Raw genomic sequence first — 18819 nt, 5'->3', positions numbered from 1 at the left:
ATAGTCATCTATTATCTGACAGACATTGTTCTAAGTTCTGAGGATACAAAGACAAGTTAAAAGAAAAATAGTCTTTACACTCAAGGAGCTTGCATTTTAATGTGGGAAGATAACACATAAAAGAAAGCTGAGAAGATTGGGGGGTGAAGTAGAAGGTACCCGGTTGGTCATGATGAAGATGTCTGGCCTGGGCATCCTCCTTAAGTAGAAGGTCTAGAAAGAACTAGACAATCTGAGAGAGCTGAAAAGCTAAGATAATTCTATGGAAGTATATACTCTCTTCCTCTCATCTGCATAGAACTAGATGAGAAGGAATGACAAAGTACTTTGCCAAGAAAGTGTAAAATGGGGTGACAAAGAGTCTGACACAACTGAAACAACTTGACAACCACAACATAGATCTAGAGCAAAAGCTGGTAAGCAATTGTAGGAACTGCAGGGGTCAGTAACTTGATTATCAGACATGTATTTATGTATGTATGTATGTATATATATTGAATTGATGGATGAATGAAAAATCATTTATTAGGCACTATGCTAAACATAAAGAATCCAGCTTGGAAAAAATAGGGCAATATTTAATCCCATGGAGCATATATATTCTAATTAAGGGAGGAAATGCATATGTTTTAATTAAAGGTATTTATCAGATGTGGATATATGTATATACATATATATATATATATGTATTGAATTGATAAATGCATGAAAGATTATTTTTTAGGTACTGTGCTAAACATAAGGAATCCAACTAGGGAAAAATAAGGCAATATTTGCTCTCATGGAGCATACATTCTAATTAAGGAAACACATTCTGATTAAAGTTATTTAGCAAATCATATATGTATGGATGTCAGAGCAGTGTATATTGGCACTGACCTTGGAGCCAGGAGGATGGGAGTTCAAATCCATTCTCATATGCTTACTAACTATGTGACCTTGAACAAGTCTCTTAACTCTAATTGTCTTGTATCCAGGGTCATCTCCAGTCTTCCTGATTCATATTTGGACACTGTATCCAAATGGCTCTGGAGGAGAAAGTGAGGTTGCTGACTTAACACAGCCCCTCACTTCAATCAGTTCTTATGCTTGCCATGACATCCCCTCCCTATGTCAGGGTTCCTCTTCAAATAAAAGGACAAACATCATGCATGTATATATACATTGAATTGATGAATGATTGAAACATCATTTATTAAACACTGTGCTAAACATAAAGAATCCAGCTAGGAAAATAAATAAGTCAATACTTGCTGTCATAGAGCATACATTCTAATTAAAGGAAGGTAAAGCTCCAGGACAAACAGAAGGGAGGCATCACATATGAGGTAACTGGGGTCATCCCATATAAATATAAAAATCAATGAAGTAATTCCATCAGTGTACCTGGCCACGTTGACTTGACTACTGCCCCATTCAATCCAATTGATTACTGCCATATGATCTAATGTGTTCAAGGCATTATACTAGATGTTGAGGTGGAAAAAAAAATCCAAGCCTGTCACCATCTCCATGCCTACCTTCCAGGAGCAGTAGGAACAAGTCTTGACCTTCCTAGGGCAAAATATATTTGTCAGTCATTCAACTAATATTTCTAAAGTACCTACTATGTGTTAAAATCTAGAAAGGCAAAAATATGTTCTTCTCCTTCTAAACTTTTGGCAGAGGCGATCTCCAAATAACAACAACATTCAAACAGCATATTGGCACTATAAAATGGAGCTAATTTCAGACAAGAGGAAGGCATCAGTGAGAAGGAGAAATGGAAAAAGGGCTTCTTCCAGTGCATTTAGCTGAAACTTGAAGGAAGCCAGGAACCTAGAAAGTGGAGATAAGGAGTGAAAGCATTTTAAGCATAGAAGACAGCCAGTAAAAATGACTGGAGTTAATAGTTGGAATGCTGTGTCTTACTCCTTAAGATCCTAGACCTGTAGAGGATTACTTTTGTTTGGGAGGTGGAGAAAGAGAGGGGGGAGTTTAACCCCTATATTGGACAGGTCATAGAGCAGAAAACCTCCTTCTGTGTAGCTATTGGCCATTGAAAGCAGGGTGTCTGTACATTTGAAGTAATCCCACAAGCAGGATGTATCTTACAACATGAAAGGTAAAATTTGATTGCTTACATAAGAACATTCTACTGAGAGAACCATTTTGGACTGGGAAAAGTGAAGCTATCAGAATGTTACTAAAGAAAGAATGAAAGTGAAAAGGAAGGAAGGGAGGAAGCAAGAAAGGAAGAGAAAAAGAGAGGGAATGAGAAAGAAAAGAAAGAGGAAGGAATGTAGGAAAGGAAGAAAGAAGGAGTGAGGAAAAGAAGGAAGGAAGGAAGGAAGGAAGGAAGGAAGGAAGGAAGGAAGGAAGGAAGGAAGGAAGGAAGGAAGGAAGGAAGGAAGGAAGGAAGGAAGGAAGGAAGGAAGGAAGGAAAAAAGAAAAGAAAATGAACTTTGCAATTTTAATCACCAACTCTTACCCCAGGAAAGGGACAATGTGCCTCCCTCCCTTCATTGCAGAAGGAAGGGTCGGCAGGTAGGCAACATTATACTACCAGGTGAGGTTTTAAGTGTTGGTTGGTTTTCTGAACTGCTTACTTTCTTTAAAAACAACAACTTTCTTATAATAATTTGCTTTACTGTGGAGTGGGAGTGGGAGAACATACATGCACATACAAATATATATGTTTTTAAATAAGAATGCTATAAAATAACAGAAAGCAATGAAAGAAGATTTCTTTTAAAATGACACATTAAACTGAAAAGTATTAGCAAGCCCCTTTGGATCTTTGGTACTGGAAACCTTACCTGAGATGCCAGTCTTCTATGGAAGAAAAATAAAATGTAAAATCAAAAGACTTGTGTGAACTCTGGTTCTGCTGTTTGTTAGGTGTGTAACCTGAAGGAAATCTCTTCCTTTCTATGAGTTCCAGGTTTACACTCTGTAAAATGAGGGTCTGAGCTAGCATGAGGTGATCTAATAATAAGATCTGTTACAGTTTTTAGCCTATTATAAATATGTATTGGAATTTTTTAAGTATAGAGATGACTCTCTCTCTCTCTCTCTCTCTCTCTCTCTCTCTCTCTCTCTCTCTCTCTCTCTCTCTCTTTATCTCTCTTTCTCCTTTCTTCTCTCTCTCCCCCCTCTCCCCTACAAAAAGATCTTTAGAGTTATCTCACTTATGCATTTAATACCTCATGGAAATAGGTATAAGATCCAAATAAAACACTCCTTTACCAATGTTCCTCAACATACATTTCATTTTGGGGGGCATCCTATGCAGTATTATTTAGTCAGATGCAAAAGGTTACTTCCTTTCCCACAGTTTCTAACATAGATCCCAGATTTTTTTAAATGGGGTGGGCAGCTGAGAGAGAGAGGTTGGTCCAAATTAAAGGAAAAGCTAGTTTTGCATAGCTATGAACTCGGGTTTCAGGCTAAAAATTCTTTGCTACAACCAAAAACAGTTCTATTAACAAATCTAATCCAGAATGAATGGTATAGAAAATTCAATATAAAATATTGCAGCTTCAGTAATTTCTCTAATAAATTATATTAATTAATATAAAAAGAAAAAAGTTCATTCTATGAAGTAATTTGTCATATGCTCAGGCCCCAACTATTTTTGGTGTCTGTTGTTTAGATGTAATAGAGCTTGTGTTTAAATACAGTTGATGAATACGATTATGCCACTCCTCTTTAGGTCCTGAATCTGGTGCAGTCCTATGTCACACTGCGAGTTCCACTATATGTTTCCTATGTTTTCCATTCCCCTGTTGGGGTGGGAGGATGGCAACATTTTGACCTGAAGTCTGAGCTTCGACTGACTTTTGTGTATGACACTGCCATCTTGTGGAATGATGGAATTGGCAGCCCACCAGAAGCAGAGCTCCAAGGTAGGTCCTGGGATTTTAAAGACTTTAAATTACTTCTATTTAATATTATGAATATAGATTTGTTTCTTTAATATATTCATAAATTAAAAATATAAAAACCATCCGTTTTATAGTCTGGCACAACCTATGAATCCCTTCAGAATCCATGGACCTTAGATTAATCATCTTTAATTTAAATAAATATTAACTAAAGATTTTCCCCCCAGTTCTAAGTCCCTGAAAGAATGGAAACATATTTTAATAAAGTCAATTACTTTTTTAAAAATAGCATCATTCTTAATGGAAAAACACTTGCATTCACTTTTATAATTTAAGTACATTGAAAATTATATCATTTAAGACTGAAATATTACAATATGTATATCTTATAATATATCTGGGAAAACATTCTGCCAAACAAGAATTTTATGTATTGCTCAACAACCCCATGATTTAGTCAAGGCAATCTAAGAGTCAACTTCAATTCTTAAAAAGGAAGAAATATCCCAGTAAGAGATATCTCATCAGAAAAGTTGCATAGGCTTTTATTTTTGAAAATGAGTGTACAATAGAAACATTTATTAAACTGTTATTGTGAGATAATTATTGGTCTGAACACTGGATAACTGTGATGAAAAAGATTTAGGGTTTTCACTTTTCCTAGGCAACGATATTTATATAACATGTTAAGGTTTGCAAGAGTATTTTCTGTATATTATCTCATGACTTTGGATCCATCCCCATTCCAGAGTCATGATTCAAAATCCAGAAAAATGCATTTAATTAGTCCCATTAATCATGCATATTACTGTTTACTTTCAGAAATACAGTGTTATCCTAGTTACATACCCAGATATGGCACAATTCCCTAACAACTATTTTTTGTTAAAATAGAGAATAGAAAAAAAAGAGTTGACAGGACATTTCAAATGCAAAGTCTTACCTGGATTATGTTATGAGCTATGTCAAATGTCATGATATTATTGAAAAATTACCCACATATCATCTTCATTTTTTTTACCTTTTGCTAAAAAAAAGCAAAAGAAAAAAATACCAAACATGTATTTTAAGTGACTTTACATGATGATGCTTATAATGCTTCTAGTTTCCTGCATAAGAACATCATACCCTTCCCATACCTAGAGCCAACTCGTGTCAAATTGCTAGATTTCCCAGAGCAATTGTTTATTGCAAGCCTATGCATTCCAGTAGAATCTGCAGAATGTAGGTAATTTAAAGCCTTTACAAAACTCTCTATTTCTGACAATGTCATGGTTTTCAGCTGCTAACTTCATTTCTGTAGGCTAAGGGAATCTCCGTAGGCTAACTTCATTTCTGTAGGGAAGGCTTTCACAAGTATAAAATTCCTGTTTGGCTTGCAGTTTATAATGATTTAATCTACTTCTCACTCCTAGACCTCTTAAACCCCAAGGATATAGAGGAAACTAAATGCTTCTGCCATGAACACATGCCTGATATTCTACTCTGATCTCTCTGATGAAAACTGAGACAGTTTAACATGAAATAATTTCTAAACTACTTGAACTTAAAATTATGACTTGAATCTCTTGTTCCTTTATATTTTTTCACTACCACTTTGTCTCTTCCCTGATAGGTTCCCTTTATCCAACCAGCATGCGTATCAGCGAGGAAGGACGATTGGTGGTAAACTTCAAGACAGAAGCTCGATTCCATGGTTTGTTTGTGTTGTCCCATCCTGGTAAGAGCTTGTTTTTCTGTTCCTATCATCTCCCAGTAAGACAAGTATAATTTTTTTTCTATTTTCCTATTTTTCAGTGCAGTTATCATTGACAGATACCCTTCTTTTAAAATGCATCACATGATCAGTTTTCTATTGTTTCTTTTATTATCAATTATCTTTGGTATCCTTTATTACACTCCCATAATACCATGGATTTCAAAAGGCATGCCATGACACTACTCTTTCCAAATTCTGTATTAATTGTCACAATATTATTAGTCTGAGTACTCTTCCAACTAATTGTTACACTTTAAATTATATGAAATATACACACCTACATCTTCCAATTTGAGTTAGTGTTACAACTCATTGTTTCATTAGCATTCCTTAAATGAGCAAGTTCCTACCATGTTTTTTTGCAAGGAAAATGGGGTTAAGTGGCTTGCCCAAGGCCACACAGCTAGGTAATTATTATGTGTCTGAGGCCAGATTTGAACTCAGGTACTCCTGACTCCAGGGCCAGTGCTCTATCCACTGTACCACCTAGCCACCCCAGTTCCTACCATTTCAAAAAAAACCTACTTCTCTTTAATTTTGTCTCAGTTACCTAGTGTACGTAGAGGTTATGACTTGCTTAAAGTCACTCAATCTTTATGTGCCAGAGGTAGGATTTGAACATAGACATTCCTGTCTTTAAAGCCTGTTCTCTATCAAATGTAGAAAAAGAGAAGGGAATAATGATTTACATAGTGCCAACTCTATAGAACTGTTGTAAGCACTTTACAATTTTCTCATTTGGTCATTTGAACCACCCTTCAGGGTAGGTGTATTGTTAAACCCATTTTATTGTTGTGTAAACTGAGGCAAATAAAGGTTAAATGGATTGCCCAGGATCATGCAACTTGTGTCTCAGGCTGGATTTGAAGTCAGATTTTCCTAGCTTCAAAGCCAGTATTTTATCTACTGTGCCAGCTAGGTGCCCCATGACTAAGTACCTCTTTTGTTTTTTATTATTTCTTTGAAGTTGTAGGGCAGTACAAAGGTGCTATCAGATGACTTTTTTATTATTAATAATATTTTCTTATAAAGAAACAATAAAAAACAATAAAACATAGCTGTTTGTACCACTAAGCATTATAATATTAGATATAACTCCCCAGTCCCTACCATTTTTTCTGTATAAAATAGGTACTGACATATTTATTGAAATGAGTTGAATGAAATTAAATATTAATTGAAACTAGAATCAAAATAACAATATATAATGATTAAAATGAGGTAACAAAGATAACAAATTAAATGGCCACAAAATCAAGTAAATCAGGAAGGCTAATGTGGATACAAATGACTGAGATCAAAACAAACTTCCTTTCTAGGAAGAAATTGTAATTTTTTAAAGTGGAAAGTAATATGTATTTTCAATAACAATGATTACATTAAATAGTTGTACTTAAGTTTTTGTGGAAAATTTTTGGAGCTAATTAAGAAATGATTGATTGCAACACCAAAGAAAATATAGAATTATAAGATACAATGTAATTTCAACTTCTTCCTCAAGATTATTTAAAAGACTCTCACCTTCATGTTACTCTGTGAGATACCTGCCCTAAGTTACTACCTAGCCATAAAAATGCTCCAAATGCTGAAAAGAATTTGTATTTAAAATGTTTTTTATTAAGATCTCTTTTCTAAAAGTATTTAACACCTCATTTTACCAATTTCCATCATTTCAAAGTGTGCATTTATCTGGCAGACTTTAAGAAGATAAGAACTTCATCCACACTCTTTCTAAAGTGTTTCCTTTTCTTGAATGTGTGTTCTGACGAGAGAGAATGAACTGGACATTCAGAGAATGAGGTTTTCTCATTGTATCTTTAAGGAAATCATAGTATAAAAAAGAACCAATCAAAATTATTTTATATTCTTAGCATTAACAATCTATTGAAAAATGGTGCTTTCTGACATAATTTACTAAGCTAAAATATTTCAAAGTTAATTTAGTATGACATAGTCCTAATGAATCTTTAAAAAAGAGATTCTGTACTTAAATAAGACTTGTCCAGCTGTGTTCACTTAACTGGTTATGTTAAGATTATCTGTGTACTAGAAATGCATATAACTCATAACTAACTAGAAAAGAGACCCTAAGCAGTTCTAGTATTTCAATGAATCATCTCATAATTAGAAGGGGCTTTAGTGATCTTCTTGTTCAAAGCCCTCATTTTACAGTGAGGAATTTGAGATCCAGAGGGATGATAAGATCCAGGAGCACACACACAGGCAGAGTCTTCTGACTTCAAACTTATACTTTCCATTATATCACATTCTCTATTGAATACATATAGTGAAACAATCACAAAGAAACAAAAAGATGTGTTGTCTAGTCCCAATACTGCAACATACAACCAATTTAAACTTGTTCATTTATCTGGTTTCATTTCCTCCTTTGCCTGTCTACTACAGAAAGCTGTATGCAACAAAAGAGATTATATATATATATATATATATATATATATATATATATATGGATTTTAAAAATGAAATGCTTGATAAATGCAAGATGTTACAATCACTTATTGTTGATATTATTCTTACTGTTGTCTTTATAGCATCTCCCATGAGTTCTATGATCGTCTCAGCTGATCATCCTGGCCTCTCTTTTTCTCTCCGTCTCATAAGGAGTGAGCCAACATACAACCAGCCAGTCCAACAATGGAGCTTTGTTTCTGATTTTTCGGTAATTGATAAAGGATCTACCTTTATTTTCTTTCATTTGTGTCTGGAAATCAAGGGGTTTTAATTAGGTGTCCATGAACTTTTAAAAACTTGTTTTTAATAAGTGTACCTCAATATAATTCATTCACTTTGGAATAATTTATTTTATTTTGTTTACTTAAAATGATATTATATGAAGGAATCCATTGGCTTCACCACCCTACTATCAGGGTTCATGATAGTAAAAAGATTAAAAAAACCCTCCCTTAGTCTTGCTTAGTTTTCAGCTAAAGGCCATATTTTCTATTTGCCCTTTTCAGGTCAGGGACTACTCAGGAACATATACTGTGAAACTGATAGCCTGCACAACATCTCCTCATCAAGAATACAGCTTACCAGTGATTTGTAACCCCAGAGAGCCAATCACATTTGACCTGGACATCCGATTTCAACAGGTAACTCTTTTTTTCCTTTTTTCTTTTTTATACTATATATAAATATTTTGTTTTCCAATTACATACAATGGTTTTTTCTACCATTCTTTTTTTTTTGCAAGGTTTTGAGTTTTACAATTTTTTCCCTGCCTCCCTTCCTTCCCCTTCTCCCCCTAGTAGAAGGCAATTTGATATATATAGGCTTTACAGTTGCATTCATAATAAGCATAGATCAAAATCAGACATGTTGTGAAAGAATAATCAGATCCACTAGGAAGAAAGGAAACATTAGAGATATCAAAATTATATAATCCATAACACAAATTTTTAAAATTGAAGATAATGAGCTTGTCTTCATTTAAACCCCACAGTCCTTTCTTTTGGTACAGATGGTATTCTTCATAACAGATCCCCTAAAATTGTCCCTGATTATTGCACTGATAGAATGAACAAGACCATCATGGTTTATCATCACTTCATGTTGTTAGTGTGTATATAATGTTCTTATGGTTCTGCTCTTTTCACTCTGAATCAGTTCATGCAAGTCTTTCCAAGCTTTTCTGAAATCCCATCCCACATGATTTCATCCCCTTTAAACTACAATTTCTTCAGCTATTCCCCAATTGATAAGCATCACTTCAATTTCCAATTATTTGCCACTATAAAGAGAACTACTATGAATATTTTATACATGTGGGATTTTTACCCTTTTTCATGATCTCTTCAGGATACAGATTTAGGAGTAGTATTGCTGGATAAAAGGGTTTTCACAGTTTTATTGCCCTTTGAACATAATTCCAAATTGCTCTCCAGAAAGGTTGAATCAGTTCACTACTCCACCAATAATGCATTAGTGTCCCAGTTTTCCCACATTCCCTTTAGCATTGACCATTATAGTTTTTGGTCATATGGGTCAATCTGAGAGGTATGAGGTGGTACCTCAGAGATGTTTTAATTTTTAGCATTTAGAGAATTGTTTCCTTGTTGTGTTGCCTTTTTGGGAGGTTTAGCCAATGTCCCCCATGTCCAGTGTCCAACTTAAAAAAATAATTATAGCATTATTTTTTCCAGTGAAAAGGATATTCAAAGTTGAAATTATAATCATTTCTATATTTTATTATTAAAATTAAGAACCTGTTTAACGTGTTACAATGATAAAACTTTATTCAAATTAAGATGAAATTCTGAGATTTTGTATTGTTGGATATGCAGCAATCCCTGTTATAGATAATGTTGAATATTCAGTCAAATTTTTTCATGTTATAGATTAGTTTAGTATGGAACCACAAAGATAAGGTGACACAAACTCATAAGCCAAAGTCTGAAAAAAAATAAAAAGGACCTTAAAAATTAGCTCATGAACAAGTTAGAATTATTATAATAATAGAATTACATATAATCTCCTATAAAATGTTCATGATTTTCCCCAAAATCTTCCAAACAATTCTAACATTGTTGAAGGCACTACTATTTGTCTAGTCCTCCAGGCCTATAATCTTTTTTTCTCAATTCTTTACTCCTACTCACTCTAATTATCCGATCAATCACCAAATGTTCCTTCACATATGTAATATATTTCCCCTTCTCTAAACTCATTCATTCACAGCCTTGGTTCAGACCATCACTGTCTCTCACCTGAACTACTCATAGACTACTACTTTGTAGTCAGCTTCTGACTGGTTTCCTACTGCATCTCTCCCCACTGCACTTTATTATCCACTCAGTTTCCAAAGCAATTTTTCTGCATGTCCTCCTACCCCCTGTTAAAGGAGCTTCAGTAGCTCCCTCTCTCCTAGCTAAAATCTTAACTCTCCGTTACATGTAAAGCTCTTCATAATCTGTTTCCTTCCTACTATTCCAATCTTATTATACCTTTAGCAGCTAGGTGGCAGAGTAAATAAAGTACCATCCCTGGAGTCAGTTGGATCCGAGTTCAAACTTAACTTTAGACATTTGATACTAGCTGTATGATCTTGGGCAAGACACCTAACCCTGATTGCCTCAAATCTAGGGTCATCTCCAGTTGTCCTGCTCCTTATCCGGTCACAGCACACCCTCCAATTCACATGCTTGTCATGGCATCACCTCCCTGATGCCCTGGTATTTTTCATAATGAAGGACAAACATCATCATCATCATCATCATCATCATCATCTTCTTCTTCTCCTACTCCCCATAGGTGCTACAGTCTAACTTTTCTGGTTTACTAAATCTCCCTTTGTACTTTGAATCAGCTATCTCCAATGCCAAGAATGTTCTACTCACAACCTTTATCTTTTAGTTTCTCTGGTTTCCTTCAAGTAAGATGATCAGCTGAAATGCTGCCTTCTTCAAGAGACCCTACTTGGTCCTCCAAGCTGCTAATACCTTCCTATTTCAGATTATATTCCCATATTCTGGATATATCTTTTATTACCTATACACATATATGTATACATATATATATATATATACATATATATATATATATAGAGAGAGAGAGAGAGAGAAAGAGAGTCTACTTTATTCAAATATAAGTTTCTTGAGAAAAGTGACTATTTTGTTTGATTTATTTTACCTTTTTTGTACCTCTAACTCTTAGTGCAGTGCCAATCATAACCTGAGCACTTGACTGAGATAACAGTTTAAGGGATCTGTTGGGTGACACTTGTGGGTATTTCATAGGATTGAGAGCTGAAGTGAACCTTAGAAATCATCTAGTCCTACCTAATTTTACATAAAAGCAAAGCAAAGGCTTCAAGATGTTACCATAACATAGTAGCAAGATTGGAATTGAATCCAAGATTTCTGACTCAGAATTCTGTAATGAATCCTGTTCACTTCTCCTAAAAAAAAGAAACAAAGTGAAAATAACTTTTCTAAGTTTTTTCCTATAACAAGATAAAAGCAGCCCTTAATGGTTCCATGGGTTTTGTGAAGCCCCCAAGTCAATACATAAGGCAATTGTTATATACACTTACCCCAAGGACTCACACTTGGGTTTCCAACCAATTCACCTGGTAGGAAATAAATTCAAGTTGTACCAAGTCTGTTTCAAAGAATCATGGCCTATAACAGATGGTTTGTAGTCCATATCAGTGCCCTCCGCCAATAAAATCAGATTATGATATTCTTCTAATAGGCCCAAAATGGGCAGACAAAATCACAACTCCTAGCATAGTATCAACATAGTAAATCAATAGTGGAATGACTAACACTAGTTACAATGAGGTTATCCATAGCAAATGGACAATATTTTTATTTTTTTATGTAGACAATACTGAAAGCTGAATTCTCTTTGCCAGTAAATAAATACAAATTTGATATAAATAAATTCATATAAATAATATAAATTTAAATACAAAAGTATTTTATTTTATATTAACATCTTCACAATATTTAAGGTGAATATGTTAAAGAGTCTTTGTGATTGGTTTTAGGTCAGTGACCCTGTGGCAGCAGAGTTTAGCTTGAACACACAGATGTTCCTCCTCTCCAAGAAGAGTCTCTGGTTGTCTGATGGATCAATGGGATTTGGGCAGGAAAGTGATGTTGCATTTACAGAAGGTATGTTTACATGTAAAGGGGGGTCTGCTTTTCAAGTATGTCTATAAGATTATTACTTTTGCAGGTATTTTTATATAGAATAAAGTCTCTCTTTGGGGGACTTTTGGACTTTTTAACATAACTTAAAAATTCATTTTCACATGGTTCTTGGAAATGAGCATTTCCTCTTGACTACTCTGCTAGTTGTAAGGAAAGTATCCTTACTTGAATGACCTTTTAAAGGTGTGTGTGTGAGGGGGGGGAAAACAATCAAAGTTAAGTGACTTTCCAAGAATCAAACAGTAAGTGTTAAGTGTCTGAGGCTGGATTTGAACTCAGGTCTTCCCAAGAGCTAAATCCATTGTACCACCTAATTGCCCCTGAATGAACTTAAATAACATTTATATGTAGTTGCATTTTATCTTAATTTCTATTATGATTATAGAAATTCAATGTGTATATATAACCAAAGGAGAAAATAAGATGAACTTTTAAGAGGAAGAAAAAACCTACAAAATCATAAATTATTGTATTTTATTATTTTATGATCATGACTTCTACTTTTTACCAGTTATTAAACTGATTTTAAAAATAAACATTTTGTCTTTAACATACTAGTAGACATTTCAGCCTGTTTTCATAATCTTTTTCCATATCTATACTATGATTATATTACTAAAAACAGTATTGAAAGGCAGTGTGGTTTAATGACTAAAAATGTACAAACCTTGGCAATCGGGAGACTTGGAGTGAAAACCCCTTCTCAGTATTTCCAGTCTTTAGAGTCCTGGGCCAATTATTTAACCCCTCAGCATCATGAATAATGATACTGTCCAACCTATTCCATTAATGCATTTTTTCTATTTTTAATACCTTATCAAAAAGTTTTAATAATTTCTGCTTTAGAGGATAGTTGTGATGTGAGAATACTTCTTTCCTCTTTTGTTTTGTTTTTCTTTTTCATGTTTTGCTTGATATTTTGTTCTTGATTTTGTTATGATTTTACCAAATTAGAAGTATGATACAGAGGGTAGGGCACTTGTCTAAGATTGTCTAGATGCCTCCCTTTGTTTTCCAAGTATTAACTCACAGAGTCTGGTATATATATATATATATATATATATTTATATAAAATAAGCTAAATTATAATAAGATGCTTCAGATATCAAATGATAAGCCAAACTATAAGACCTCTGCTTCTGATTTATACTGTTCATATGATCTTGAGTAAATCACTTAATCTTTTAGACCACCCTATTACTCTCTAAAGACTGTGAGTTGGAGAGCAGACAGAATACACTGAGAGAGCTAGTTCTTCACCTAAATTTCCTCATATAGGTCTAGTAAGAAAATAAAGTGTGTTTATCTACAGAGAAATCTTTGTGGTAGATACCTGTGTGATTTGTATTTTAATCATTATAGCATTATATATTTGGTTAAAATGGGAAATGTTTATTGAATATGCCTAACTATAATTATTTTTATTTTTGAAAATTTAATTTTATTTATTATTTGTGTAAAAAGTGTTTTATAATTGACTGTATGTCTAAAATATATCATGGCACTATGTTCCAGTAGAGAGAGTTGCTGGACTTAGAGTCAGGAAGTTCTGAGTTCTGTTTCCAAATCAGACTGTGATACTTTATAAATCTCATCTTCCTAGGACTTCCCTAACATCCAGTTATTAGTTAGATATAGTGCATGTGTCTTGGAAGCTTAATTCCAAGTTACATCAAATATTTTGACATTATTTTAAATGTTATTTTTCTGTAGATTTGAATGATCTTTGAAAATACTTATTGGGTGGCTAGATTGGTGCAGTGGATAGAGCACTGGCCCTGGAATCAGGAGTACCTGAGTTCAAATCTAGCCTTAGACACTTAATAATTACCTAGCTGTGTGGCCTTGGGCAAGCCACTTAACCCCATTTTCCTTGCAAAAACCTAAAAAAAAAATACTTATTGTGGGATTTTTCTAAAACAGTTTTCATGTTTTTATATCATCTTAAACTGGCAAGTGCTTTCAGGCTATTTTTAAAGTTAAAAAAAACTAATTGACCTCATAGAAGACCCTTTATTTTTCTTTTCTTTTTAAATTTATTTCAGGCAATGGGATTATGTGACTTGCCCAAGATCACACAGCTTGGTAATTATTGAGTATTTGAGGTCACATTTGAACTCAGGTTCTTCCTGATTCCAGGGCCAGGGCTCTATCCACGTACGACCTAACTGCCTGTCTTTATTTTCCAAGTATTAACTCACAGATTTTGGTATTCTGCTCTATTTAAAGTTTATTTCTATAAAATGAGCTAAATTACAATAAGATGCTTCAAATATCAAACGATGGGCCAAACTACAAGGTATATACCTGCTTTGGACCACATTGACCTACTGGGATGAACATGAAATAGTGCAGGTTTTCATAAAAAAGTCTTGAAATAGACCAGATCTTTGGATCATTGAAAGACCTTCTATATACCTAAAACCAGATCAGAAACTTGTGCAAGAAAGTGACTTCTTGGCCTCTTTCTCATAGAAGTTTGACAATAATAGTCTATCCTACCTCTTCTTCCAGGTGATATCATTTATGGTCGAGTAATGGTGGATCCTGTACAGAACCTGGGTGATTCCTTCTACTGCAGCATTGAGAAAGTGTTTCTATGTACTGGAGCTGATGGATATGTACCTAAATATAGTCCAAGTAATGCTGAATATGGCTGCTTAGCAGACTCCCCTTCTCTTCTGTATAGATTTAAAATTGTGGTAAGTGCCCATGTTTTAAGGTACTGAGTGGGTTTCCACTTGGTTTGGTTCTGTTTTAATAGAGCAGTCCAATCTTCTTGAAATTAGTCACATGGAAGACAATTTGGTTTGTTCTTTATTTACAAGAGGGAAGGAGGAGAGAGAGGAAAAGGAGAGAGAGAGAGAGAGAGAGAGAGAGAGAGAGAGAGAGAGAGAGAGAGAGAGAGAAGTTGTACCCTTGACTTGCAAAGTGTGATATTGTCTTTAGCAGGTAATCTTTTCCTTTATCATTTAGGACAAAGCTCAACCAGAGACCCAAGCGACAAGCTTTGGAAATGTTCTGTTCAATGCCAAACTTGCTGCAGATGATCCTGAAGCAATTCTCTTAGTTAAGCAGCCTGGATCTGATGGATTTAAAGTTGACTCAACACCACTATTTCAGGTGAGTGATGAATGTGGTCTTTGAGTCTGGGAGTCCTAGGCAAGTCTTTAAAACTATACATTGCAGAAAAGATGGCAAACTGCATTGGCAGATGAAAATTTCTCACGTGGGAATTCTCTACCAGTATAATTACAGGTTCAGCTTTTTACTCCTATCCTAATATATGGAACACAGGAGGCACTTAATAAATGCTTGTTGATTGATTGATAAATATGTGTTCAAATATTTGTTGAAAGAAAGAATGAATGAATGGATGATCACAACAAAGGAAATTTGGCATTCTTTTAAAACCACCCTCTGTTGACACAGTTAAATGAGACTGTCCAAATACCTTTAGTTTGATAATAATTATGTTTTTTTGCCTATTTTCCAGGTCTCCCTTGGCAGGGAATGGTACATACATACAATCTATACAGTTAGATCAAAGGATAATACTAACCGAGGCATTGGCAAAAGGAGTGCAGAGTATCAGTACCACTCTTTATCAAGTCCTGGGATACTCAAAACATCCACACAGAGCAGAAAGACAAGAGAAATACGAAATGCTCCCCCACTTGCCAAGGAAATTGGGGCTGAAAACAACAGAGGAACAAATATCCAGCATATAGCCCTGGACCGCTCCAACAAGAGGCAAATCCCCCAGAGGGAAGTTCCTCTGGATGGAGTTCTTCCCAGGGAGTTGAATACCAGCAACCCAGAAATAAACCTCATCACTGTTATCACAGGTGTGGCCACGGGCCTTCTGACCATCTGTCTAATTGCGATCACCGTCCTGCTGCTAAAGAGGAAACGGAGCTCCAAAAAGAAGAAAGCCCCAGTGGGCTCAGGGAGCAGTGAACCAATGATGCCCCAGCGCAGGGACACTAGCGACAGCTCAGAGGTGTGATCTCAGGTGCTTCATTTCAGCCTCCCAAAGGAACCCAGTGAAATACTGTGAACGGACAGTTCTGGAGTCTCTGGGCACACTCACAGACTCTGATTTGAATTCTTTCTTTTCTTTCTACAAACACAAGAACACTTCAGACCCAGTCTCCCATTCTGCCAAAAGCTCAGCTTCATGTCTTCACAGAAGTGCCAGCCACTGAAAGGACAACACTGGGAGAGAATGACAAATCACTATAGCAATTGCTCAAGACCATGAAGAACAAACTATCCAAAGGTGCTAGTAGATCTTATGAATAATAGCAGAAATTCACTGTGTATGAATTTCAAAGGTGCAATTTTCATGTTGTTTTTTTCAGGTTATACAGTTTGTTACTATAAACAATCATTATTATACTTTAATCTGGCAGAATGGGAAGCACATCATTTAACATGACAAGTTTTTCAAGAAATGAAGACAACACGGAACTATGACTATCTCTTAATCCACAAGTTTTGGTTTTCTTAAACTGTGTGGGAAGAGAGAGAAGAGATCTCCCAGTAGTATTTGATTTGATTATCACCCTCCCCCTACTCACCTTGTTTTGTTTGCTTATTTAAGTTTATATTGAACCAAAGAATATGGTCTGTCTAGAAGAGAGCACATTTTTATGGAAATGGGCTATCTCTGTACTGATATATAATGGGTTATAGAACTACTCTATATAGTAAATTATGCTTGTTGACAATACCAACAGGTAATGGGAAAGGACATGGGCTTAGTAGTATGTGGTCATCTAGAGAAGATATAATGTTGAACTCATACACAAGACAGGGTTCTAAAAAACTGGGCCTAAAATACATCTGCAACTCCAAGTTCTATGTTTTAGTTAGTTAGGAATTAAAGAAAATGGGTTTGAAGGAACAGCAACTACTTCATTGGAGGAAGTTCTATTTATTAATATAGTGATACCTAATGATGGTATTTCTTGAAAGTACTATGGAGAATGATAGCTTTCTATCTCCTGGGATAAGGCCAATCCTCAGTCAATGTGTGTAAGAAACATGATTATACTTGGACGTATGAGGTCAAATTCATGATGATATATTTTAGAAATGTTTTCATTAGAAACCGGTCTGGATGCAGGGAACATCCTATATCTGCCTCTCCCAAAAAGCCCCACAAGATTTCCAGCTTAACAGATCTGAGAAAATGTCCTCCTTAATTCAGAAAAAAGTTCTTAAAACCCCATGTTTATGAAATATTCACTACATCTAAAATATTTTTAAATCTACGTACATTTATACATATATATATATATACATTCATATATCTATACATATAAATGTGAGTATATAGGAATACACACACACACACCAGACATACACACACAAATCTAGTCAAAAGTACCTCTCAGTGACTATGTTTACCCTTAACCTTCTGATTTGGGAAAACAAGTGTCTACAATAGATGGAAGAAAACTGAAATGGATTTGATTATATAGTTTGGATTTTCCTTCCCTAAGGCAGTATGGCGACTCACCATTGCAGAAATCTATGAGAAAGAAGAAAGTAGGCTGATTTCTTCACCCAATAAATGAGTTTACCATAGTTCAATTATACTTCAAGGGCACCCAAGCAGCTTCTCTTGCCAAGCAGATTCATATAGTGCCCTGAATCCCAGGATTTCCCCTACAAGTCGTGGTGAGACATCTGAAAGCATTCACCTGTCTTCCACATCTAGTGTTCTGGCCAATGGTTATGTGTTCTTTGGCTACCTCATAGTTTGTATGGATTGAACATTTACTCTGTTGCTGCAAACAATCTATGAATTATATACTATTTAGTGTTTAGGTCAATTTGTACAGAGCAAAGAATCTCACCTAAGTGTATTAAGTCATCAACAAAAAGATGACACAGAGATCAAACCTCACTACAAAGCTACCCTTTAGGATTGTGCCACAAGCTGTGACCCCCATAACGAGATCCTTTTGAGACTTCCAATAATCAATAATAAAACTTTACAAACTCACCTTAGGTCAAATTCCACTTTAAGATGGAAAGTGATGCTTTTGTTGGATAGTTCTGGAATATAGAATCCAATAAACACACAATTTCACCTGTTAAAGAATTAGAAATCTTTGCATTTCTCTTTTTTTATCCTTCTTCCTCCTTTCTTTATAGAAAACATTATTTCATTTTTGTTTGGGGAGCAAAGAGGAATGTCTGAGTACTAGCCGAGTTAAAATTGTGCAGACTAACTTTTTTAAGTTGCTCTAATGAAATCTAATGAAGTTCTCTAATGAAATCCATTTTTATTTACTACAGTGTATAGAGAATCTTAACCACAAAATAACAATTCCTTGAAAAAATTTATTTTACAGTAAAATTGATTGGCTTCACATAGATTTAAAAATAATTGATGGATTTCTTTATTTCCAATACATTATTATGATTTTGTCATGATTTCACAGCTTAGGGAAAAAGAAAAATAAACATTTCCTGTTGTCTAGAGCAGGACTGGAGTCAATTC

At 34.8% G+C, this 18819-nt stretch overlaps 1 protein-coding gene across 1 annotated transcript in view; it reads left to right on the top strand.

Annotated features, from left to right (window-relative positions):
- The window catches only part of FREM2 (FRAS1 related extracellular matrix 2), a 210719-nt gene extending 192295 nt beyond the window's left edge, over nucleotides 1-18424 (top strand). The window contains exons 17-24 of the mRNA XM_074217231.1: nucleotides 3695-3887; nucleotides 5482-5586; nucleotides 8178-8305; nucleotides 8604-8738; nucleotides 12137-12263; nucleotides 14817-15004; nucleotides 15279-15425; nucleotides 15799-18424. Of these exons, the coding sequence (XP_074073332.1) occupies nucleotides 3695-3887; nucleotides 5482-5586; nucleotides 8178-8305; nucleotides 8604-8738; nucleotides 12137-12263; nucleotides 14817-15004; nucleotides 15279-15425; nucleotides 15799-16311 (1536 nt within the window). The 3' untranslated portion in view covers nucleotides 16312-18424. The remainder of the gene's footprint in view (nucleotides 1-3694; nucleotides 3888-5481; nucleotides 5587-8177; nucleotides 8306-8603; nucleotides 8739-12136; nucleotides 12264-14816; nucleotides 15005-15278; nucleotides 15426-15798) is intronic.
- The last annotated feature ends 395 nt before the right edge of the window (nucleotides 18425-18819 follow it).

Source organism: Macrotis lagotis, chromosome 1 (assembly GCF_037893015.1).
Source record: "Macrotis lagotis isolate mMagLag1 chromosome 1, bilby.v1.9.chrom.fasta, whole genome shotgun sequence".
Lineage (NCBI taxonomy): Eukaryota > Metazoa > Chordata > Mammalia > Peramelemorphia > Peramelidae > Macrotis > Macrotis lagotis.
The sequence above is the reverse complement of the archived record's forward strand: the minus strand, read 5'-3'. Positions and strand labels throughout refer to the sequence as shown.